Source organism: Carassius gibelio, chromosome B4 (assembly GCF_023724105.1).
Source record: "Carassius gibelio isolate Cgi1373 ecotype wild population from Czech Republic chromosome B4, carGib1.2-hapl.c, whole genome shotgun sequence".
Lineage (NCBI taxonomy): Eukaryota > Metazoa > Chordata > Actinopteri > Cypriniformes > Cyprinidae > Carassius > Carassius gibelio.
The window spans coordinates 12,132,070-12,157,266 of NC_068399.1; the positions used below are offsets into that span (position 1 = coordinate 12,132,070).

At 35.5% G+C, this 25,197-nt stretch overlaps 1 protein-coding gene and 1 long non-coding RNA gene across 8 annotated transcripts; one reads left to right on the top strand and one right to left on the bottom strand.

Moving 5' to 3' along the window:
- Positions 1 to 1,177: 1,177 nt before the first annotated feature.
- il15ra (interleukin 15 receptor subunit alpha) lies at positions 1,178 to 25,167 on the bottom strand. 7 transcript variants are annotated; one of them, XM_052554340.1, is made up of 9 exons: positions 25,019 to 25,167; positions 17,501 to 17,698; positions 16,546 to 16,575; positions 16,271 to 16,369; positions 15,985 to 16,188; positions 3,415 to 3,453; positions 2,433 to 2,471; positions 2,245 to 2,308; positions 1,178 to 2,164 (listed from the first exon to the last, which is right to left on the bottom strand). In XM_052554340.1, the coding sequence occupies exons 1-9, from the start codon at positions 25,038 to 25,040 to the stop codon at positions 1,948 to 1,950; spliced, it is 912 nt and encodes a 303-aa protein (XP_052410300.1). In that variant the 5' UTR covers positions 25,041 to 25,167; the 3' UTR covers positions 1,178 to 1,947. The 7 variants fall into 7 exon arrangements, with proteins under 7 accessions (XP_052410300.1, XP_052410301.1, XP_052410298.1 ...); XM_052554341.1 differs by lacking the exon at positions 25,019 to 25,167 and adding an exon at positions 21,340 to 21,677 and having other exon boundaries at positions 16,313 to 16,366; XM_052554338.1 differs by lacking the exon at positions 25,019 to 25,167 and adding an exon at positions 21,340 to 21,676 and having other exon boundaries at positions 16,271 to 16,366.
- On the top strand, positions 12,378 to 14,976 carry LOC127956448 (uncharacterized). Its single transcript, XR_008153566.1, has 2 exons — positions 12,378 to 12,596; positions 14,272 to 14,976. It is a non-coding gene; the product is annotated as an uncharacterized LOC127956448 (long non-coding RNA).
- Positions 25,168 to 25,197: the final 30 nt, after the last annotated feature.

The window sequence follows — 25,197 nt, forward strand, 5'->3', positions numbered from 1 at the left end:
ATTTTGTGAGCCAAAATCATCACAATTAAAAGAACCAAAGACTTAAACTACTCCAGTCAGTGTGCATTGAATTTAAGTTTCACAAATTAAGTTTAATTACTAACATAAATGAACTTTTCCACAACATTCTAAATTATTGAGATGCACCTGTAAACAGTATCTGCAAAAATAATGAAATGTAACTTTGTATTATATTGTCTATTGCAGTGGTTCCCAAACTTTTTTCAACTCGCGACCCACACAACCAAACACATATGTTTGCACGGCCCACTGCAAAAAAATGAACTGACCCTGTTACTGTTGGGTTAATAACTTAGTACTCAGAAGTTAGACTGTTAACTGTCTTTATTGAATGAACTGGCAATGAAAAGAAAATAACTCGGGCTGGCACCGCTCAGCAAAATGGGAAAACCAGATCCAGGCAGAGCTCGGCAGCAGGTAGACAGTCAGTGGAGCATGCAGTCAGGAGGGAACATGTTGACAGCCATTTATGTTAACCCTCTTGACAGCCATTTATGCATGTTTGAATTTGTTGTTCAGTAGCATATGCAGCAAAAATATCTAAGATAAATTGGCAGTTTATTCAGCGAGCTCGAATAGTGGAAGCATAGTTACAGGATAATATTTATTTTTTGTTCTTTAATTATATATATATGAAATTGTTATTGTTATGACTTTTTACATTTACATTATTAACAATATTATTATTTCTTTTATTAGTAATTGGCAGCCCACCTGCAATACCACTGCGGCCTACAGGTTGAAAACCACTGGTCTATTACATTACTTGCCATACCACAATCTATTTCTGATGCTTACTGCATGTGATAAAGCCCCTGAAATTATAAAGTGCAATCATAATGCATTTGATATTTAAGTTGAACAAATTATTTGAACATGAAGCTTCCAAATAAAATCCTTAATTCAAGCTGAATTGTTGTTAGAAAGAAATGTGGATGGTTGACAAAAGATATCTTGCCTAGGGTATCAAAATATCTGTTTCCAAACCCTGACAATTATGCACAATAATTTAATAATAAAAAATGCACAGTCACAAGTGTGTTTGCATTCAAATCATTTCTATTGAATGATCAGTGTAGGGAGACACTTTTTGCAGCCATTTATCTAAATGTTACTCGTGTGTTTTGTCATTGAAAAAATATACATAAAAACACAATGTATTAAAAACAATATAAAAACTTTATTCATTTCATGATAACATTAAAAGACTGGAGAGTTAGATGAGGTACATTAGATGGAAGTGATTAAACGTGCATTTATGGTGGTGTATTTCGTGGAGTGTGAAGTATTTTGTGCATCTGACTGGAATCAGATCAATGAATGTCCACACTGTGTATCCCAACTGTTCACATTCGATTTTTGTGTCCAGTGCTGCCCTTTTGTTTAATGGAGTATCTGCATTATCGGCATGCATTATTGCCATTGCTCTGGATTATTACCTACAGTATTATTACTGGATTATCTGCATTATCTGTTCTGGATTATTATGTATAAATACTGGATTATTTACATCTCCTATGAGGCAGTGGCTTTTTTCCAATTCACTGTCTCCACCTGTCTCTATTAAAAGAGGTGTGCAGTATATCGAGCAGTACATTCCTGCTCGACTTGCACTGCAAAACAACACAAACCTTGTTTTTGCAAAGACATTTGGCGTGTTTTCTATAAGCAAAATCTGATGTATTTACATTAAACATGGCATGAAAAAGTGACGAAACCCAGTCAAAAGTGGTCAGACTTGAATCAGATGTCCAGAAATGGGATCTGAACAGGCCACAAATTAAAGTATCTTGAAACAGATGTGTAAAAAATGGTATTCCATGAGATTTATTTTCCCCGTTCGCACTTGCTAAATATGATCAGATTCCAATCAGATACTGAATGCTCAAAAATTTAGATTTGGACCGACAGTTTGAACAAGGTTTATCAGGAGTCTGTTCGTGGGAGGAGCTCATCACAAGTGTCCACACCATGGGTGATGACTGGATTGTTGTCAATGACAGAGCCTTCTGTGGAGTTTTCAGCTATGTTTGATTGAGCCGAACTGGGTTCAGATGCACCGACTGGTAAAGCTGAGTAAGAAATGCAGAGATCTGGTTGGGGGTGATGTTCATGGTGGTTTCTATGATTTCGACGTCTTAAGCTGTGGATTAAAAGGTGAAAATTATTAAAAAAGAGGCTACAAAAAGTCAAACTTCAAACATCAATAGATTTAAAACATACCACACGAAAATGAATGCTCCCACCAGGCAAAGGAGAATTATTACTGTAACTCCACCTGCTGTTGCTAAGTGTTGAAAAAAATAAAAAACAACAATAATGGAACTTGTTAAAAAAAAAAATTTGTTAGCACAAAGTAGAGAAGAGTAGTTTGTGTGTGTAAGAAATTAACAGCAATAAATGGCACTTACATGTATAAGCATTAGAAAAGGCTGCCCCTGCATTTCCTCCTAAATGAAAGAGATTTTAAGTAGGTTTATTTTGTTCAAAAATTAAACATCTTTTGTCACGTTGTTCCAAGCCTAAATGATTAATTTCTATCATTTAACATGATGAAAATTGTGTTTTCATGGAGTGGAAAAATCATAAACAGTTTAACAGGCTTTAGAGCTCCAAAAACATAAATACGCCATATATATAAATAAAGCCCATATGATTTCTATGCTATATTCCAAGTCTTCTGTTGCCACTGAGAAGTTTTTTTGTTTTTTTTTTGTGAAGAACACACTGAAAGATGTTTTTTACTGAACATCATCCCTCCAGTCTCAAACTCAATTCCTGAAAGGCCACAGCTTTTGCAGCTGTTTGGAGCGAAGTTCTGCAGAACTGTGATGCTCCAGAAATTGAGTCTGAGACCACTGCTCTAAAGTTTAGTTTACATGTAAGAACATACAACAACCAGTGATGTAAAAGCATGTTTTTTCATGTTTTAATAAATGCATGTGTATAGAACTATAGCAGAGGGGAAGATTTTTAATGAATAACTAGAATTTCCATCTGCTTCATGAACAAGATGTCATATAGCTTCGTGAGACTTACAGTTCATGAATATGTACTTCTTAAAGTACTGCTTTCACTGTAGTTTTCAGCATTTTGGGAGCTTGACAGCTCCTTAAAATTATATGAAAGATATGCATACAAATATTATAAGAGTTTTGATTTGTTTAAAATGGATTATTACATCTTGCGATGCAGTGACAGAAATGTAGATAGCTTGCAAGCTTGCAATCGTGGCTTTATTCTTTGTTACTGTTTCTACTGGTCTCAAATTTTCAGGTTAGTCAAAGAAATTCAGGTTCAAATTCCATGTAATTGATTTTGTGATTGATAGAGAATAATGATAAAGAAAGAAGACTGAGAATATTGTCCCTATGAATAAGGAAAAGAAATTACCTTCAGAAATAGTTGAGGTCCTCACAGATGCATTGACTCCTAATAAAAGATAGAAATAAAAAATACAAATAAAAACAGGAGAAGGAAAATGAGGCCAGTTGTAGGAGATCAGATAAGTTTAATATTATAAATTAAAATCTGTAAGAAAGATGTCAATAGTGGCGAGCACTCTTTAGTTCATTGATTGCAAGCCAGCATATGCTGACACTGCCACAGACTTTGTTACTGTTGTTCACCTGTATACACTGAAAAAGGCAGTATCATGAAGAGTTATATTCTGAGATAAGGGAGTTCATAAAGGTGCAGCAGTAAAAATACCTATTTATTGTCAAAGTCAGAAACAAAAAATGGCCACACCTTTTCTGAGGGTTGTACCCCTTAAAAATATAATTAAAACCACACTTTTTTAATTATATAACAATATATACTTAATTTGTGCAAACAAGAAAGGAAAAAATAAGTAAATAAATAAATATGTTTTAAGTTTAAAAGCCTATATACACAATTCAGTAGCTCTGGAAGACCAGTAAGTAGGCTGTCAAGACTATTTCATTCAGTTTAAACATCAGATGCAGTGAATCTTTTCTCTTTAATACAATTAATGTTGAGTCATTAACCAATTAGTCGTGACAAAAAATGCTAACTGATGCATTTATCATTTATAATGTCATCTAGATTGTTTGGTAGCTAGTTTACTAGTAACTCATATGTAGAAAAGTGTAAAGAAAGTATTAAGACAAGATTGAGAGAGATTGACAGAATTGGCAAGATCACTTTTTTTAAGTGCACCAAAATGCCAGGTACAAAAAGTCCCCATATTAAGACAAAACATGGTGTTCCCCTTGAAAAATAGCATGAGAAATGTTGTTTATTGTCCCCTATTTGATTAAATGTATGCCCATGTGTAAAGGTGGGTGCTTTTAAAAGAATGAATAAATATACTTCGATAATTCATGCACATTCCATTTTGCAAATGTCACGTTACATGATTTTACTGATTTGCATGGAAATTAGGCTTTTATGGCGGAACGAAAGCACAGTGCTGCAAAAGGGGGAGGAATGGGGCACAATAATCGTTTTATCTCGATTATTGGATTTTCATAATCCTTGGAGGCCAAAATCTAAATCGAATCATTTTTTAGATTAATTGCACAGCCCTAGTGTGTCATGTCTTTTTCCTGGTTGTACGTGGTTAGTTTTGTACACTCTGGGTTTGGTGATATGTAGTTGTGATTATGCACCAACATTTTTTGTACATAAAAGGAAGATCTTGTCAAAGTGTGGTATGCATCCTGTCTTGTTTCAAATTCAAGTTCAACACTGGGATCTTTATGTAACCTAATCTCTTGGGGTAATGTGGAGGTCAGGGCCTCTACATACAAATCCCCACAGACATCATTAAATTAGATCAAAGTTATTTGAGAACATTTGAAATTTAACTAAATAGAAAATTAGCATGCAATATTCTAAAAAGGTTCTCTTTGAACATTTTAATCCATTGTTTACGCCACAGAAACAGTTAATTCTCAGAACATAGAGACTCTGTCATCTAGATATCACAATATAGAGATAGTGTCTGTCCCAAGAACTACAAAAAAACCAAACCAATTTAAGAGTAACAATTTAATTGATGTTCAACAAATAAGAAAACAAATGTAATATGAATAAATGGTAACACTTTATTTTGATCGTTCACTTTAGACATTCTACTAACAGTAAATAACTTTGCAACTACATGTCAATTAGCAGTTAGTAGTGTATTAGTAGACTATCTGCTTAATATCTTCTAACACTTTCTTTATCAACTTATAGTCAAATTATACTTAACCTAAACCTACCCTAACAGTCTTCTCTGAGAGTTAGTAGACATTTAGTTGCAAATTAAAGAGAATTAGTTGACATGTAGTTGACTTGTAGTTACAAAGTTACTTATTGTTAGCAGAATGTCTAAAGTGGACTATCGAAAAAAGTGTAACGGAATAAACAAATGATAAAGCTTGGCTCATTGAATATCAGGTCCCTTTCTACGAAAACACTTTTAGTAAATGAAATGATCACTGAACATAACCTAGATGTGCTCTGTTTGACAGAAACCAGGCTAAAACCTGATGATTACATTATTTTAAATGAGTCTACCCCCCATGATTACTGTTATAAACATGAGCTGTGTCCAAAAGGTAAAGGGGGGGGAGGTGTTGCTTCAGTTTCTAAAAAAATATTTTCAGTATTTCTCAGAGGGCGGGATCGGATATAACATGTTTGAAGTAATGGTACTTAATATAGCATTATCCAGAGAAACAAGTGTTAATGATGATAAATCCTGTGATGTTTGTACTGGCTACTGTATAAAGGCCACCAGGGCACCATACAGAATTTATTAAAGAATTTGCTGATTTTATATCCGAGTTAGGGCTGGCTGCAGATAAAGTTTTAATTGTTGGTTATTTTAATATCCATGTTGATAATGAAAAAGATGCATTGGGACCAGGATTGATAGACATAATGAACTCTACTGCGGTTAGACAACACGTGTCAGGTTCTACTCATTGTTGAAATCATACTCTAGATTTAATACTGATGCATGGAATTGATGTTGATGGTGTTGAAATTATGCAGCCAAGGGATGATAAGAGATGACTGCACACCTTCACACAACTCCAACTTTTTTATTAAGTTTGCAGATGACACGACTGTGGTGGGTCTCATTAGCAACAATGATAAGACAAACTACAGGAGCGAGGTGAGCCGCCTGTCCAGGTGGGGCAGTGACAACAATCTCTCTCTGAACATGGAGAAGATGAAGGAGGTTGTTGTAGACTTAAGGAGAGCACACACTCAGCACGTTCCTCTGACCATTGTGGAAGATTTTTAGTAGTAAGGTTTTAATTAATCAAGTATATAATCAATGTGAATCTAGCCATTTTTGTTTTAAGTTATTATTCTATTAAAATCTAATAGAAAGTTGCCTACGCCCTGGAATGTACCAAACTGATAAGAAACACAGGGTCAGATATACATTGAGGGCCTGCGTAAATCAAGCAGAGGGCCTCTCCTCTAGGGATGTATGAAATGTGTAGACTAAAGATAAAGTTGTTGACTATGTGGAACCGCCCCATATAGTGTGTATATAAGGAAAAACCAAATAGTATACGAGAGATCTCCTTGCCAGGAGCTCTCGGCTTTGTTTTGCGCAAAATAAAGTCTTTTCTTCTGAGAGAAAAATCCCTGACTGAGTTCGATTCTTTGGAGAACCGGCAAAATACACCACATATTTGGCACCCCAGATGGGACTGGAAAGGAGCAGAGTGGACGACTGCTTTTGAGCTGACTGATGAGCAACACACACACACAGTGGTGGCCACCATAGAATAAGGTAAGCATTTTTGCTTATATAATTAGTGTGTGTTGTTGACTGGTCAGTTCTGAGTGGTAAAGACACTTAAAATCTGCTCTTCCAAATTTAGAAAAATAATAGGATATCTAAATTGAAAAAGGGGTTTTACTCCAGAAGAAATAACTGCATGCACATATTTGGGTTATTAATAGGAAAGCCTTGGAAGGTAACCTTGATTTAAAACAAAAATGGTGTAGGCAGAAAGACATTGTATGCAATGTTCTGTGTTTATTGGATAGCTGTGACCTAGGAAAGGGCAGTGATAAACGGATAAGCAGATTAGTTAAGGAATCGCGAGGAAAAGTCCCACGGATACCGCTTTGAGAAAGTATAAGTGAAATTCTCTAAGGACTGAATAGGTGGGCCCTTAAGGAGCTCTAGGAAGAGCTGTGTTTTGTTGTGTGGATGTAACTGTGTCCGGACGAATGACTGTGTGAACGATGATGAATGTATGAACAAATAAATTCCGTATTGGGTGGGTAAGGGTCGAGCACCGTTCCTGGACCTTCACTTTGGTGTGAACTGGTAGAATTGGACTCGACCCAGATCTGCCTTATCTGCCTTTAGCAGGAGAATTCCCAATACTCAAGGGAACCATGGAGGTAACAGGAGAACTAGAGTTAGAAGGGCAGTTAGACATGGATGAGGAAAATAAGCCAGCTGTGAAAACACAGAGGCAACCCAGAAAGGATAAGTGCAGGAGCCCTAAAACAATAAAGTTAACTGTATGAAGGTTGTTTTAGAGAAAAATAAATACAAATGTTCCAAGAAATGGACTAATATAGAGATGGTAGATATGGTGGAATATAGAAATAATAATAAATTAATTAAAATAAGATATGCATTTATTATTTAATAACTTATATTAATAGATTAATTAATTTAAAAGATGCACGTGCTTAAAACTTTATACCTAATATGTGAAGACATCTAAAATTTGTATCTTGTTATCCCTGGGACACAGTATGAAAATTAATCCATTACAGAGTTTCAGAGATTGGGCTTGTTTAAATGTAAAAAATAAAATAAATAACTTGTGCAATGTGGAATGAAAGCAAGATTGGGTGACCAAGTTAATAGACATTTTGATACAAAAGCCATAGGCATTTTACAATAGGAAGGGAACTAGTTGCTTAAATAATTTAATTTAATTATTTTATTTACAATAATAGGAATTATTTTATGTTGGTTAGGAAACATTAATTCACCAATACCAGATTATGCTGAATCATGTATGCAAATATAGAAGAAAAATGATGATTGAAGTCTTTATTTTACCATATGCATGTCATGCTGTTATAAAAGGGTTTATTTTATTTTATTGCAGTATACTTAGATAATAAAGGTAGCTGATTTCTGCATTTTGCAAAGAAGAAAAAATGCTTGCTATTTTTCTGCAATGAAGAACTTGCTTAACTAACAAAGAATAAGAGAACTGCTGTTTTCAACCAGATGATTTTGTTTTTATTAAGGGACCACTGAAAGAGGAGGATTAAAAGTATATAAAATTTGAAAAAGAGCTGACTGCTCAGAAACAATTTGGTCAGAAGTTACATAGGTACATTTGATTAATGCAGTCTCTGAGTGTTAAACTTTCAGATGATTTCTGGAACAGTGCCTTGACAAAGGAAAGCAATGAACTGGAGAAGTGGCAAAGCAGCAAAGACAGCAGCAGAGAGAAGAAGAGGGAGGGGCTAATGGACGCTATAACCTCCTGAAAGAGAAGAACACACTGCAGCAAGGAGAAAGACTGAATAAAAGCAGGAAAAGGTGAATCTTTCACTTGAGACTTTTCCTGAGGGTGAAAAGAACATTATGAAATGCCAAACTCTGGCAGAAAGCAACCAGAAGCGAAGCAGAGGAACAACAGAGACCGTACGCCACAACATCAGGTCTTTGAGTGCCATCACAGACTGACGACCCAGTACAACAGCCCAGGCTGATGATGTCATCAGAAGGACTTCCATCCCTTCAGTGCACAGGTCCTGCATATTCAATGAACACTATAGAGACTGCTTCAAATGTTAATTATTTTATTTCATTATCTTATTTACTATGTTTTAATCTTGATTATTCACTGGTCTCACAGCATTTCTTTAAATTCTGTGTTTTAACTAACTCTCTCAATCTGCTTTTCAATAGGTTCCAGTCCAATCTTATATTTTAAAGAAAAAAATATATATATATTCTGACAGACAGAAGTGAGTACTTGACTCACCGATCAGATAAACATGGAGCTGGATTTGGCATAGTAGGGCTGTTTCATTAACCAACTAGGGGAAAATGCATAACTGAATACTTGACAACAATGCTGAGTGCTTTGGGAAAAGAGAATAAATAAAAAAAAAAAAAAAAAAGGGTATCTTGATGAACAATAGAAAAAATATATATGGTTGAAAAAAATAGAAATATTGGTCACTCCATTTTGTTTAAAGGTAATTTTCTAAGGTAAAACTGAATAAAATAATATTGAATAAAAAATTATTCCAAAGATCCAAAATCATGAAATCAAATATGCTGTCATCACTGGGGATAACAAGATGGAAATGTTGATGACCATGGATCCAAGATTTACAGAGATCTCCAATCCTCTTCTCAGAGTTGCTCATGAGCAATAACAAAAAAGTATTTGACTAAAAACTTTAAATTAGACGAACAAGTGACATTTGAGAAATTATAATTGGCTCTCTCAAATGCCCAATGCCTAGGCCTAATATTCTAAACAAATTCCCAGATTTTGAAAAAAGGAGAAGAAAATAAAAGTTTTTGGCAAAAAAAAAAAAAAAAAAAAAAAAAAAGGGGGAGTGAAAGTGTGTGAAAAAGTATGAATGATGGTGTTGTATGGCATGAAAGAGAGTGTCTGACGAGACACTGAGGCAATTCAATCAATTTGCCCAAACAGCTGTATAAAAATTTGAATGTGGGCCCACAGCGCAAACTTATGCCCAGAAAAATAATGACCATGGATGAATTTGGTTAAGTTTCCTGGTCAGTACCTAGGTCTTTGTTGTGGCAGAAAGAAAAACAGTGCCACACATGCGCAGCGTATAACATGGGAAGGCAGAGCAGAGCAAAGCAAGCTTGCTCTGTCCACCCACATCTAACTTTCTTTTCAGCATAACATTAGGGAGCTGATTTTGTGTCAGAAGGATAAAATATTGTCTTTCTAAATGTTAACATAAAGTGGGTTGAGTGTTTTCCAGGTCAAAAGGCCTATGCTACTGAGCAACATAGGCTTAGATAAATTATCCATTAATCTAGTGGAACTCAGTTTACAAAACAAAGAGATAACTAAATAAGCAAATTGTTGAGAATAAAATTGAAATGAATTAAAAAATAGTAAAGACAGCACTGGAATTGTAAATTGAAATTGAAAACTCAAAAAGGGGCCAGGACAGCCCTCAACCCACATTACATTTCCACAGGTCACACCAAGAAGGACGACTAGCAAGATGAGCAAATTAGCATGCTTGATAACACTAACAAAAAACTCTTAAGTTTTCCATTTACAGGTGACAGCAGTTCCAGTAAGACCAAGGAATGCTTCGCCCCATCAAAGAGAACCAGTGAGGGTGCAGTTATGATCTCAAGAGAGCCTGGCATTAATCAGCAAAATGGTTACAGAGTGACACCTGAGTTCACATCTCTAACCTTAAAATAATCCAACCAGCTTCAACAACTCCACACAGCATGAAGTGAGGGATGAATGGCGTGCTAGTAACGACCCACCCTTGCCAACGAGGGAAAGACCATTGCAACGACTCGCAAAGAGTCTCCCTGGTGAAGATGGAATGAGAGAATGATGGGACTGCTATTGAGATCAAAATACTTGGGTGCAGATATGAGCCAACAAATAGAAAAGAAAAAGTGGAAAAAGAATGTCAAGTAATGGTAGATGAAGAATTTGAAGGTTATGAGAAGGGAAATATGGATGTAGGAAGGATAGAAGGGAGAATAGAGCAATTGGATGCAACAAATAGAATGAAAGGAGCAAAATAGAAAAGCTCAAGATTATTTGTGAATTGAAGAAGGAAAAGTATGTGTTATGTTTGGGGGACAATGCTGTATTTATATACCAAATAATACTGCTCAAGAAGGAGCATTTAATGAAGTACTGATCAAATTGAAAAGGCTAAGAAGGGTAGATAAAGAAACTGTTGGAAAAGATAATAAAATGTAAGACTGGTTTGATTTACAGTTAGGAGCATGGGGAGCATAGTTTATAACTAAATTGGGAAAGTTTTTAGGAATTGCATTATTAACAGGATATTTACTATTCTTTATACTGTATACTTCCTATATTGAGGTCACGAGTCAAAGCCACAGCTAAGCAAATTAAATTCAAAGATGTCAAGACAATGGGAAATAGATTTTTTAAGGTAACCGAAAAGGCTCTCTACGATACGTAAGGTATCTGAGCCGAAGATCAACTCTTATAATCTTGTGATATTCAATGTGTGACATGATGTATGTATGTTTATGTCTTTTATACATAACTGTGATAACCACAGGCAAATGCTGAACCAATTGCACGCTCACGCTTTTAACATTGTGTACTATTAAAGAAGGAAATAGGGAGACTGGATCTTTTACTCGCTCCTAATCAAAAAAGGAGAGAGATGTTTGGTCCAGTAATCCCTCAGAGTGGAATTTCATAATCTAGTCACTGGTGATAATACAATGTGACTTATTTAGTCACTAGGTAGTGTAACTAATATGACTGGATTATGGAGTAGCACTCTGGATAAGAATAATCAAATGTGAGACTTATTAAGTCTCAAAGGGGAGAATATGTGGAAGATTTTTAGTAGTAAGGTTTTAATTAATCAAGTATATAATCAATGTGAATCTAGCCATTTTTGTTTTAAGTTATTATTCTATTAAAATCTAATAGAAAGTTGCCTACGCCCTGGAATGTACCAAACTGATAAGAAACACAGGGTCAGATATACATTGAGGGCCTGCGTAAATCAAGCAGAGGGCCTTTCCTCTAGGGATGTATGAAATGTGTAGACTAAAGATAAAGTTGTTGACTATGTGGAACCGCCCCATATAGTGTATATAAGGAAAAACCAAATAGTATACGAGAGATCTCCTTGCCAGGAGCTCTCGGCTTTGTTTTGCGCAAAATAAAGTATTTTCTTCTGAGAGAAAAATCCCTGACTGAGTTCGATTCTTTGGAGAACCAGCAAAATACACCACACCATCAACGGTGCGACTGTGGAGAGAGTGAGTAGCACCAAGTTCCTGGGTGTGCACATCACAGAGGACCTCTCCTGGACAAAAAACACAGCAGCACTGGCCAAGAAATCAAATCACCATTTCTACTTCCTCCGAGGAGAGCCAGAGCCCCGCCCCCCATCATGTACACTTTCTACAGAGGCACCATCGAGAGCATTCTGTCAAGCTGCATCACTGTGTGGTATGGCGCCTGCAACGCGTCCTGCCGAAAGACTCTGCAACGCATAGTGAGAGCAGCTGAGAAGACCATTGGTGTCTCTCTCCCCTCCCTCCAGGACATTTATGGAACCCTTCTCACTCACAATGCCCTCTGCATCGCAGGTGATCCCACCCACCCGTCACACAGCTTCTTCAGCCTGCTGCCATCAGGGAGGAGACTGCAGAGTCTCCAGGCCAAGACCAGCAGACTGAAGGACAGCTTCATCCACCAGGCTGTCAGGAAGCTGAACTCACTCCCGAACTTGCCCCCCCTTCCCTCTTCTGCCCAGGCACCACTGAACTATGATTATCTGTCATCTCTTTTAGAAGAAAACAAACATAAACCCAGGTATTTATCCAATACAGTAGTTAAATTAATGAAAAATAAAGCATCAACAGGTGCTGACATTTCACACCAGCACAGCAGTAATGACTTTATGAACTACTTTACTTCTAAGATCGATACTATATGAGATAAAATTGTAACCATGCTGCCGTCAGCTACAGTATCGCATCAGACAGTGCACTATAGATCACATGAAGAACAGTTCCACTCATTCTCTAGAACAGTAGAGAAAGTTGTTAAAACATCTAAACCAATAACATGTATATTAGACCCTATTCCATCTAAGCTCCTAAAAAAGGTGCTTCCAGAAGTCATAGATCCTCTTCTGACTATTATTTATTGCTCAGTGTCATTAGGATATGTCCCCAAAGCCTTCAAACTGGCGGTTATTAAACCTCTCATCAAAAAAACACAACTTCACCCCAAAGAACTAGTTATTACAGACTGATCTTGAATCTTCCTTTTCTGTCCAATATACTAGAAAAGGTAGTATCCTCACAATTATATTCCTTCTTAGAGAAAAATGGTATCTGTAAGGTTATCCAGTCAGGATTTAGACCGTATCATAGTACTGAGACTACTCTTCTTAGAGTTACAAATGACCTGCTCTTATCATCTGATCATGGTTCTATCTCTCTGTTAGTGCTATTGGATCTTAGTGTTCAAATCATACTTATCTGACCACCATCAATTTGTAGCAGAAAATGAAGAGGTATCATATCGATCACAAGTGCAGTATGGAGTACCTCAAGGCACAGTACTTGGGATTTTATATTTACGCTTTACATGTTACCCTTGGGAGATATCATCAGGAAGCACAGTGTTAACTTTCGCTGTTATGCTGATGATACTCAACTCTATATTTCTTCGAGGCCCAGAGAAACATACCAATTAAATAATGTATGGGATGCATAGTAAATATAAAAACCTGAAATAGGAGTAATTTCTTACCATTAAAAATGTTAATTATAGGACATAAAAACTCTGCATGTAATAACCTAGAACACTGTCTAAGACTTCACCGTCTAAGACATCAGTTAGGAACCTAGGTGTGCTATTTGATAGCAATCTTTCCTTTGAAAGCCACATTTCTACCATTTGTTAAACTGCATTTTTCCATCTCATGGTTGTTTTGCATGCTTAATAAACAAACTCCAGCTGGTCCAAAATGCAGCAGCTAGAGTTCTTCCTAGAACCAGGAAGTATGATAATATTAGCCCGGTTCTGTCAACACTGCACTGGCTCCCTATCAAACAATATATAGATTTTTTAATCTTGCTTATTACTTATAAAGCCCTGAATAGTTTAGCACCTCAGTATTTGAACAAGTTCTTATTGCGCTAAAGTCCTCCACGTCCACTGCGCTCTCAAACCTCTGGCAATTTTATAATATCTAGATTATCAAAATCAACTGCAGGCGGCAGATCCTTTTCCCTTTTTAACACCCAAACTCTGAAATAACCTACATAACACTGTTCGGGAGGCAGACTCACTCTGTCAGTTTAAATCTAGATTCAAGACCCACCTCTTTAACCTGGTTTACACATAACACACCAACACATTTCTAATATTAAAATCAGTTTTCTTAATTAGGTAAACCGGAAACCATATGTACTTGCTACATCGTTAGAAGAATGGCATCTATGCTAATATTAGTCTGCTTCTCTCTTATTCCGAGGTCACCGTAGCCACCAGATCCAGTCTGTATCCAGATCATATGGTCACTCCAGTCACCCGGATCCAGTACGTATCCAGAACAGATTGTGGATCAGCACCTAGAGAGGACCTCTACAGCCCTGAATGTTAGCAGAGACCAGGACAACTATATGAGCTACAGAGACAGATCCACAGTAAAGACCTTGTCTCCTAGATGGCCACCGGGACAAAACCACAGGAAAGAGATGTTTCTTCTGCACAATCTTACTTTGCTGCAGCCTAGAATTGAACTGCTGGTTTCATCTGGTCAGAAGAGAACTGTATCACTAAGAATGAACTCCAGCCAGTAAAAGTGTGTTTTGCATGTCGTCCCCTTGGAATTACAAGGTTCTATCTGCGTTCTGAGTAGTTTTGAGATATTGAGCTTTAAAATTTTTGTGTTCCATAGACTTCTGTAGATAGAACTTTTTTGTTTTTTCAATAAAAAATCCCAAGATGTACACAACTTAAAATAAAACATCACATAATGTAAATAAATTTTCACAGAATAAGAAAATGTGAATAACTCAATTTTGACAAAAATGTCAGATAGAACCTTATAATTCCAAGGGGACGATGTGCTAACAGTGCTGACCTATTCTTGTTCAAAATATACATATATTGCAGGGGTTGGCAATGTCATCACATGGTTAAAATTACCATTGAAATAAAATGCACATAAAAAGTGCCTAGGCTACGTTAATTTATTGCTTAGTTTCATTTGGTGGGTATAGTGCAGTACAAATTCTGCCAGGCAATTCTTGCAAATAAAGAACAGTCTATATTGAGACTAAAGGAGGCATGTTTGCATGAAAAGGAATGGTGGTAACTTGACTAGTTAATTTAAATATTCACGATGCAGTGCAACTTCAGCCCTGTACTCTGTAAAGTGGATTGGGATGGTTAGTGAATAAAACTTTGATATTACACTGAATTACCATGTGCAAATAGGGTTTTACAGTTTAGTGAATTCCGCTCTAAAATTTTTAGGCCAATTTATTTCTAAATTACATAGAATATTGCACCTCTGGCTATGATTACATTAGAACTTTCATAATAACCAGTGCATGACCACAAAAAAAGCTGCTGTATGGGTACTTTAAATAGTGGAGATGTGTCCAAAACACACCACACTCTGGAGTGAAATCGCCTCAGTTTTGAACGTACTGCATGAGTGTTGAAAGCTGCTAGAATGCTAACTAATGTCTATATGTACAGTATAAGATTTGAGGGAAGACAATCTGTGAAGATTCTCTTTATGGGTGTGCTGCAACCAGATTTCATAATCGGTAAAGATTTTAAAACACCTGTAGTCTGAGCCCGGATTAATAAGTGTGAGGACATATTTTTATACCTAAACAATGATTTAGCTTAGTAAAGATAAATATGGAAATTCTGTCATCATTTATGTTTTTCCAAACCTCTATGACTTTTTCAAACTTGATGCAACCTGTTATAGGAAGATTGAATGTATACATGAGTAATTAAAAAGCTTGACAGCTCTTAGTTTTTATATGCTATATGGAAAAGAGCAGCGTGAACATTCTGCTAAACTTCTCCTTTTGGGTTCTGTGGAAGAAAGAAAGTCATATTGGCTTGGAATGACACAAGGGTGAGTAATTAATGACAGAATGTTAATTTTTGTGTTAACTAGTTAGCCCCATGCACCTTAACCCATCATAGTAAATGGCTTCACCTGTTGTTGTAGTGAAAGAGCCTGACAGCGTATGTGACGATGTTGTTGTCATATATTCTCTGCTTGTGTAGCTGGTTGTTGTCTCATTGGTTGTTGTAATAGACTCCGTCTCTTTTGTTGTGCTCATCAAAGGCTGGCTGGTGGTTCTTCTTGTTTTGGTTGTGAAAACTTCATTTGTTGTTGTCAAAGCTATATGTCCTGTTGCTGGAGTGTGTCATGCAATTAACTTAAATGTAAGCCTACCCAAACAATATCAACACATACTAGCACAATATAACACACATACCTGTGGTTGGCGAGCTTGTGTCATGAAGTGTGGGATGCTTACTTGTTGTTCTTTCTGTGGTCAATGATGTGACTTGTGGATGAGGACTTGTGGGCTCTGCTAAAGCAAATAAATAATACCAGAGATTTAAGTCGACTTCCTATCTTGGTGATAGGTCTCAAGGGTGATGTGTGCTATTTATTAAATTCCATTTGGTATTGAGGTGCATAAATGACACACTGCACTTTTCAACAACATATACAGAAAAGAGAGGAATTAGGAAAGATGGCACTTACTTGTGGCCACAGGTGGATTTCTGGGATCAGCTGCAAAGTAGAAACAATAAAATCACTACATTGATAATCTGATATCTGTTAAGATGACTAAACCAACTTCTACATTTCAGAATCATGTCATGTTTACTAAGGTTGTTGTGGGCTGTTGCCAAAGCATAGTTATTTTCAGTGATTTTCATTTCTAATGACCATAGCCGTGGTTTCTTTGAAAGTGCCTTCAATCATTAATCGGGGGCAACAGTGCAGAGCAAATTGTAACAGGCAATTTTTGTAATTAAAGCACAGTTTGCAATTAGCCTAAAGGAGGCATGTTTGCACAAAAAAGGAATGTTAATTGACAGTAAACTGGATTGTGATGGTTAGTGAATAAGACTCAGCTATTACGCTTAGGGACCATGGACAAACAGGCTTTTTCTGTTTAGTGAATTCCCTTCATAAGGGTAAGAACACACACACACACACATATATATATATATATATATATATATATATATATATATATATATATATATATATATATATATAAACATAGCTTTAGCTTAATAAAGATTAATGTGAAATTCTGTCATCATTTATGTTTTTCCAAAAATATATGACTTTTTCTAACTTGAGGCTGACAGCTCATTTTAAACTATGAGGAAGATGGCACTTAGTTTGGGAAACAAAAAACGTAGTATCTGTGTCCACCAAATCAGAATTTATTCCAGTGATTTATACATTTATTTTCTCATTTTAATAAAATGTTGGCCACATATACATTAATGCATTTAATAAAAAAGTGACTCAGAGTGCTTTGAGACTATACTTTTTTTTATCAGTATGTGTGCTCCCTGGGAATTGAACCCATGACCTTTTGTACTGCCAATTGCTCTACCACTGATCCACAGACCATAAACAAGGGGCAGACATTTCATGTCCAGGGATCAAGTATCTTTACAACAAACAAGACTCTTACGTATACACTTGAGAGGAAGATCAGAGTGCCAGCATGCGTTGCTATTTTGTTGTTGAGTGCATCGGAACAGGCTGGATGTCCCTGCTTTCCTTACATAGCCCTTTGCACACTCAATGCGAATAGTTTCACCGATGTTCTTTCCAATATATGATAACACAGGTTTTGTGTTGTCTGCCAGTTCTGGTTTTCCACAAACACCTGAGAAAAAGTAAGAGAACTGTCACTAAAATATACAAATATATAAATATCACATATGAATGATAATATATATATATATATATATATATATATATATATATATATATATATATATATATATATATATATATATATATATATATATATATATATATATTATGTACATAAAACCAGCAGACAGGCTTATAGACTATGCTTATCCATTCCCTGCCAGCAGGTGGCGCTTTTGGAACTGCAGAAATACAGCAGTTTCCATGATATTGGCTGTACACAAAGCAGAACTGCACTTATGAAAGCTAATTTATCAAGCTAAATATAAATGATGCAATGAAAATGACATCTAAACTTTTCTGAAGATATTCAGTTGCCTTCAAAGGCGTTTTGACTTTATATAGTACAGTTTTTCTCAACAAAGTCAAAGCCTTTTGGAAAAGCTGTTTGTGGCAGTCAGTGTTGATAATGAGTTGGCTGTCACAAATAAATCAATGAATGGGAATCACAGTATTTGCATATGTCAAGATGTACATTCGACCTGTTGATGGAAAATGTTGACTAAATGGGAAATGTGTTAAAAACAATAAGAATAACGATAAGAAATATATTGATTTATATTGCATTTCTCTTCTTTTTTAAATAAAATTCAGCTATCTGGCATCAGGTAAGTGGATATAAATATAAATGACAGCTATTAGGTGATCAGAAACTTGGCCCACCAACAGTGATAAGACTTTCCTGATTTTGGGTTTGTGTAGCACCTATAGCTCTACATATACTTCTAAAGGATTTGAAACAATTTGAATCAATTCATGATTGTTAGTCTTATTATTACCACATATTCTATGGTGACCTAGTCACAATGTAATCCCAGACAAAAACTCAATGCCAAAGTCATTAGGTAAGTGTTGTTATGCTTTCTTTCACAAAGATTGTAAGGAACTTTTTCGGGGGCAGTCAGCTTGTTGTCAGAGTTTACTTTAGCTGGTGTGAAAGCTGATACACACCAGAAAAACAAACCCGAGTAAATCTGAAAAAAACAAAATGGCCCGGGGTTTATTCAACATATTATTAGCAATGTTTGCTTCTCCTGGTCACAAGGGAAATATGTTATTATTTTTTACTATCTGGTTAAAAGACATGGTGTATTAATACTAATTGAATTAAAAATCAAAAGTTTTTGAAGTGGTATAAAAAGCTTTTCAAAACCATATTAGACCAACATGAATGCAACAAACTTAACTTGCACTTTAAGTGTGTTTCAAATCATCAAATCAAGCGTAAAATAAAAAGTCAAAAGGTCAGATTCAAATAATTCTGGTACAAAAATCCTTGGCTATATCTGTGGTGTAAAAAATCTTCAGTACATTGTTGGACAAGACTGTACGCATAGCTATTGAAAAGAAGAGGGTAAAGTTACAGTTTGGGGGTTGTAGGACACACTATTTATCTGACACCTACATTTTATTAAAAAACAGCCCTGAAACACAAATCACCTCAAAATATAGCACTTATTTCACCAGCTTTGCTGATGTTCAGTGACTTAAGTGAGAATAATCTCAATGAATTGGAAATTAGCTAAAGTGCATAACCTGATTATATTGTTGGAAGAAAATGTGAGGGAGCTTTTGTGCAGTAAAGATGTGCCTTTGCAATCTGTAGAAGTCATTTTCAACCACCCCACAGAGGGTGGGGGGGGGGTGAATTGTTGTTATGAGGGCACAATCACAATTCTTTTTTGAAATATCATGATTTCTATTTTGCAAGCTGTTTGAGCATTACAGCAAAACTAATATTCCTATAATAAAGAAAAAGCTTGTTACATTAAGGTCACAACATATGAAAAAGTATTGCAGATATTTAGGCCAAAGTGGGAGAAGATAAATATCTTTGTCATTATTTTATCTTTGCTATTAAAAATAAAAATTAGAACAAAGATACACATTACAAATACACATAATATACAATAATAATAAAGTGTTTTATTTTCAGGTACAATAGTATTTAGCAGGGGCATCCAAATTTTTTTATGAACAAATAAAAATAAAACACTATACACTGATTCCTATTAAAGCAACTGTATTATGTGTTTTTTCTGTCAAGAGTATTTAGTGATTTTTCTCTTTGTGTTTGGTGTTTTATTGACATAAAAACAATAATTCACCCCAAAATTAAAATGAGTTAGTGTTATGTTTTTTATACCTTCATGTACCCACTCAAAAGTTGTTTTTAACCTGAATGAGTTTCCTTCTTCTGCTAAACATAAACTCTATTTTAATAGAAGGTGGAAAACCAAACAGTTGCTGGTTCACAGTGACTTCTGAGTATTTTTCCCAGTCAATGTGGACCAGCAACTGTTTGGTTATCCAGATTCTTCAAAATATCTTCTTTTGTGTGCAGCACAAAAATGAATATACTTTAGGTTGATGACAACATGTGAGTGACTTTTTTCAACAGTATATATTCCGCTTTAGCTGAGCCAAATGTAGGTTCTTATTCACTTAACTAATTCACCATTCTGTAATGGATCAAAAATGCCACATCCTCTTTTGTGTGCATTTCTGGGAATGTTGTCTAAACCAAAAAAATAAAGGCTGGTTTGCACAAACGCATTCTATTTTTGCTGTTTATTCATGCTGACATTTACCAGTCATCACCAGATGAGTTCAATGTGAAAAGAACCAGTTTTATCATAATGAATCCTAATTAGAGGGAAAGATTAGTGGTTAACGTCATGTAATTGTTTACCACACAAAACACTGTATGGTTTCAGAAAACAAGTCATTTGTGGTTCTTATTGGAGCTACAGACTGGTCACTGTAAACTTCTGTTGTATTAAAAAAGAACTGCTTGAAGATTCTTCAAAATGATCCTTTTGTGTTCATAATAGCACTTGGCTTTCAAACTTTAAAGGAGAGTAAATAGTATCAGAATTTTTTTTTTTTTTTTTTTTTTTTTTTTTTTGTGGGAACTATTCCCTTAATTTAATAGCCTATCTAGAAAAAAAAATATGTAATCACTTAAACTTCTAATTTCTAAACAATCAGCTCAGGTATCAGTACATACGGTTTCTTTGCTGAACTAGTAAAGCTGATCATCGTTTGCCGTTGGTTAATACATAGCTGCCTTTATTTGGACAAACATAGCTATTTAGACTATGTAATGTTTTTTTGCGATTGTTTTAATGGCTCACATTGAGCAGTGTTCAATTCCCGCATTTACACCAACTGCATTGTCCATTTTTCTACAAGCATAAAATATAGAAAAAAAATCACGGTATTTAAACAAATACAAACAAATAAATATACACATAAATATATAAGCAAGCTGCAAATAATCGCCTATAATTAGGCCTCTTATTTCCATAATTTAGGGACTGTCACGTGAACGGGTTTTCACTAGGCTATTTCATATTCCACATTCAAGCTTGTTCCTTTACCAGTTTCTTTTTCCAATACATGGTTTCGGTTTTTTTTTTTTACTTTGAAGGCCCTCATAGAGAACGTGCTTTAGCCAAGCTGTTCAGTTATTAATAGCATAATCCACAGTCAATAAGCTAGTAATGCTGAGCCTCAACACAGTATCTGCAATAACGCTGTTTAGGTTTGCTCAACATGTATTTTTAAGAAATGTTGATCCAAACTCACCGCTTGCTCTGGCAATACTATGCATATTTGCCGCCGTTATGAAAATCAATGTAAAGAGCATATGCATGTCCACTTGTCACGGAGAATTCAGAGGGATCGCCGAAGGGTAAATCCTCGTGAAATCCTCATGAATGTATGTGAAATAACAGCGACTGGCAGAGAGGTGCCACATTTGTACGCGTTTTAGTTTAAACGTCACGTTCTCTTTCACTTTCACTTTTGGGCGAGTCCGTGCGAGCTGCGTGCAGGGAATATGCAGTTCCTCAAGAACATGGTTAGGACACATACGCTTCACGTGGACTTTGGGTAGACATACGTCTGTAGGCTATAGCTACTGTAAATAAAAGTCTACACCACAGTGAGCGCGTTTTCTATATAATGTTAAATATAAGACTAGAGAGTAAAACAGATGCTTGAAAAAAGGACCCATCACAATTCAGTATGCAAATAAATGTAAATAAGAGAGATAATCCTCAACGCTTATTGGACAAAAAATTAGCAATAGCTTAGGAGTTCTCTCCATAAAAGAGCTAAGGCAATTTTGGAAATGGCTGTGATTTGATTTGTTTGTTTCATGTCATTTACTGCCAAAATTCTCATTTTTTCTTTCCAGAATTCATATGCTCTTTTCATAATGAAGCAGGTAACTAATCTTAACATTTCCTGATTCAATTTTCATGCTTTTCACAAATGACATGAACATTCTCCAACTGTGCAGAATTCTTACCGTACATTGTGGGATTGAATGAGTGCACTCAGAGGTGGCAGTATCTAAAACAGATACTCAAGTTGAAATAATTACTCAATTATAAAATAATAATCCAAAAAACATCCAAAAAACTACAGTTTGTTCTTTCGAATAATATGGTGCCTTCGACATCAAGTGCATTTAATTCAAAGCAAGATGGTGATGTACAAGCCAGCAATATTTTTCAACTCTTCTTTCTTCAGTGATGAACAAATACCTAGCATCATGTGTTTTTATTCAATTTATGAAGGTGCTGTAAATTACTCGTTATACATTGTGTCACAGTTTTACAATAGGATCTTATATATGCTCATGCAGAGTAAGGAATTAATTTGTCCTTTATAAGTACTAATAAACTGCCAATGTGCTAGTAATATCATGCATGCTAATAAGCAACTAGTAATAGTGAGAACTGGTCCTTAAAGTAATGTGTCACCGTTTTCTTATTGACATGCTCCCAATTATGGGCTTAAAGGGGTCATGACAATTTAAATCAAACCTTGAATTATACACACACAAATATACACACACACACACACACACAAGTATCCACAAACACACACACATTACTTAGCTATCTAAATGGGGACATTCCATTGGCATAATGGTTTTTATACTGTACAAACTGTATTTTCTCTCTCCCTACACCAAAACCTAACCATTACACAAAACTTAGCATATTTACAAAAAAAAAAAAAAAAATGTTTTACTTTCTTTTTAAACCAGTTTTACAAATGAGAATGTCCCCAAAGGGAGGGTTTTGGAGATTTTTATCAGATTTAGCTCACTTTTGGGTACAAATTCATCCTCAAAATATGCTAAAGTAGGCACACAAACACATACACACACACACACATATATACAAAGAGAACAAGTAGATAGAATAGAAAAAGAATATAGAACGCTAGTATACAGATAGACATTCCCTTTTTGACATACTCCACACACTTGAGTATGTGCCCCTATCCAAAATGACCCTCTAAACCCTCACAGTCTTTCTCTGAATGCACACTTTGTGTTACTTAATGCCGCTTTGATTGTTGAGTAGCAGTCTGCTGTGGAGCTCGCCCCCTTGCGAGCACCCTTTTGAATGCTAGAATGAAGAATGGGACACCTACGGTCTTGTGGACTTAAAAGACATGCCCACACAAGGGGCCATTGTAAGTCTGCAAGACCGAAAGTACACATGAAGTGTTCCATTTATGACAGGGCCTGTCAACAACAGGACAAATGGAAAAGTGAAAGAACATTTGCTATGATGTGCCAAAGCAATCAAAACCACTAAAAGAGCAATAAAATACAAGTGCTATGAAAAGACTTGGTTAGCACAATGCAGTACAGATAGCAAGGTTATATATATATTTATATCCTGTACACCTAAACCTACCCCTTAAAGAAAACATTCAGCATTTTTACAATAAAAAAACAAAAAACTTTTTTTTCTTTATTTTTAAACCAGTTTTACAAACAAGAATGACCCCAGAGGGAGGCTTTTGGAGATTCGTGTCAGGTTTAGCTCAATTTTGGGTAGGATTTGCTAAAGTAGGTACATACACACACACACCAATACATAAAAAGAAAACAAGTAGATAGAATAGAAAAAAGAATATTTTCCCCCGCAGTGCGAGCACCCTTAGGAATGCTAAAATGAAGAATGGGGCTGCCAACGGTCTTGTGGACTTAAGAGACATGCTCACACAGGAGCCATTGTCCGCAAGACCGAAAGCACACATGAAGTGTTTCATTTAGGACAAGGCCTGTCAACAACAGGACTAATGGAAAAGTGAAAGAGAATTTGATATGATGTGTCCAGTTTAAATTGCTCATTTGCATCTCTGTACAGACTTCAGAAAGATCCCAGCGTCAGGAGGAAACCAAGGTAGCATGCAGATGTGGGCCACTTAAAGGGATACTCCTCCCCAAAATAAAAATGTTGTCATTAATCACTTACCCCCATGTCGTTCCAAACCCGAAAAAACTTTGTTCGTCTTCGAAAAAGAAGTCGTTATTTTTGTTTTCTTCCCGTACAAAAAGTATTCTCATCACGTCATAACATTGCGGTTGAACCGACAGATGGACTATTCTGTTTTGTTTGTTGTGTTTTCCCCTCGTGAGATTCCCGTTACCCAGTTTCTCCCTCTTGTTTTGACCATTGGCTCATTTGAATAAAACTCAACGAGTCAGAATAATTACATTTGACCATATCAAAATGAGTTTTCTTTCATTATGTTTTGTTCTGAAGATATGTGTCAAAGTCAGGCAACACCCAATGATTCATGATCTGAAACTTCACTCATTAAAATGTGTAGAAACGAAAGAATGATGTTTACCGTTAAGACCGTTCTTGATAAGATGATCCTTACAAAATAAGGCACCATTGAACCATATCAAAAATATATTATAAAGTTTATTCTTCATTTGCAGGATACTATATTCTGCATTAATGCATACAAAAGGAAAATAATAATAATAATAAATAGACTTCTAAAAAATTAGTAACAGTTGAGTAAATTAATGTAGATTGCTATATTAATTAATACAATACTTTAATATTATAATACAGCCTAGTCTACCAGTGATATTCTGTTTTAAGTGAAAAGTATTGCGCAATAGTCCATAAGCAAGTTTCCCTTTTGAAGACTAGAATAAAACATTATGGTCTCACTTTATTTCATAGTTTAATTCACGCTATTAACAAACCATTAACTACGACTTTGGCTCAATATACTAATTAACGTATTAATAGTTAGTAAGGTAGTTATTAAGTGTAGATATTGGGCAGGATTAGGGATGAAGAATATGATCATGCACAATATGTGCATAAGTAATAATAAACAGCCAAATATGTTAATTATATGCATGCTAATAAGTAACTAGTTAATAGTGAGAATGTGTCTTTATACTGAAGTGTTACCTGCATTATTTACTTACATGCCCGCCGATTCATTATCATTAACTTAGTTCCGAATATTATGGAAACGCCACGTCACCGCTGAATGACCTTTACACAACATGCCAAAGTCTATGAATCTTTATTATTATTATTTCTGTTCACTGCGATTGAAGGCTCTGCGTAATAAATAAAACGATAAAACCAAACACAAATAATA

Bases quoted from the DNA above. Each gene is read 5' to 3' on its own strand.
- il15ra (XM_052554337.1), bottom strand. From the start codon at position 21,406: ATGCATATGCTCTTTACATTGATTTTCATAACGGCGGCAAATATGCAT. The intron at 3,454-15,984 runs GTGAAGCCATTT...ATCTTTTATTAG, and splicing joins CTCTTTCACTACAACAACAG to GAGTCAATGCATCTGTGAGG. The intron at 2,165-2,244 runs GTATGTTTTAAA...TTTAATCCACAG, and splicing joins GGAGCATTCATTTTCGTGTG to CTTAAGACGTCGAAATCATA.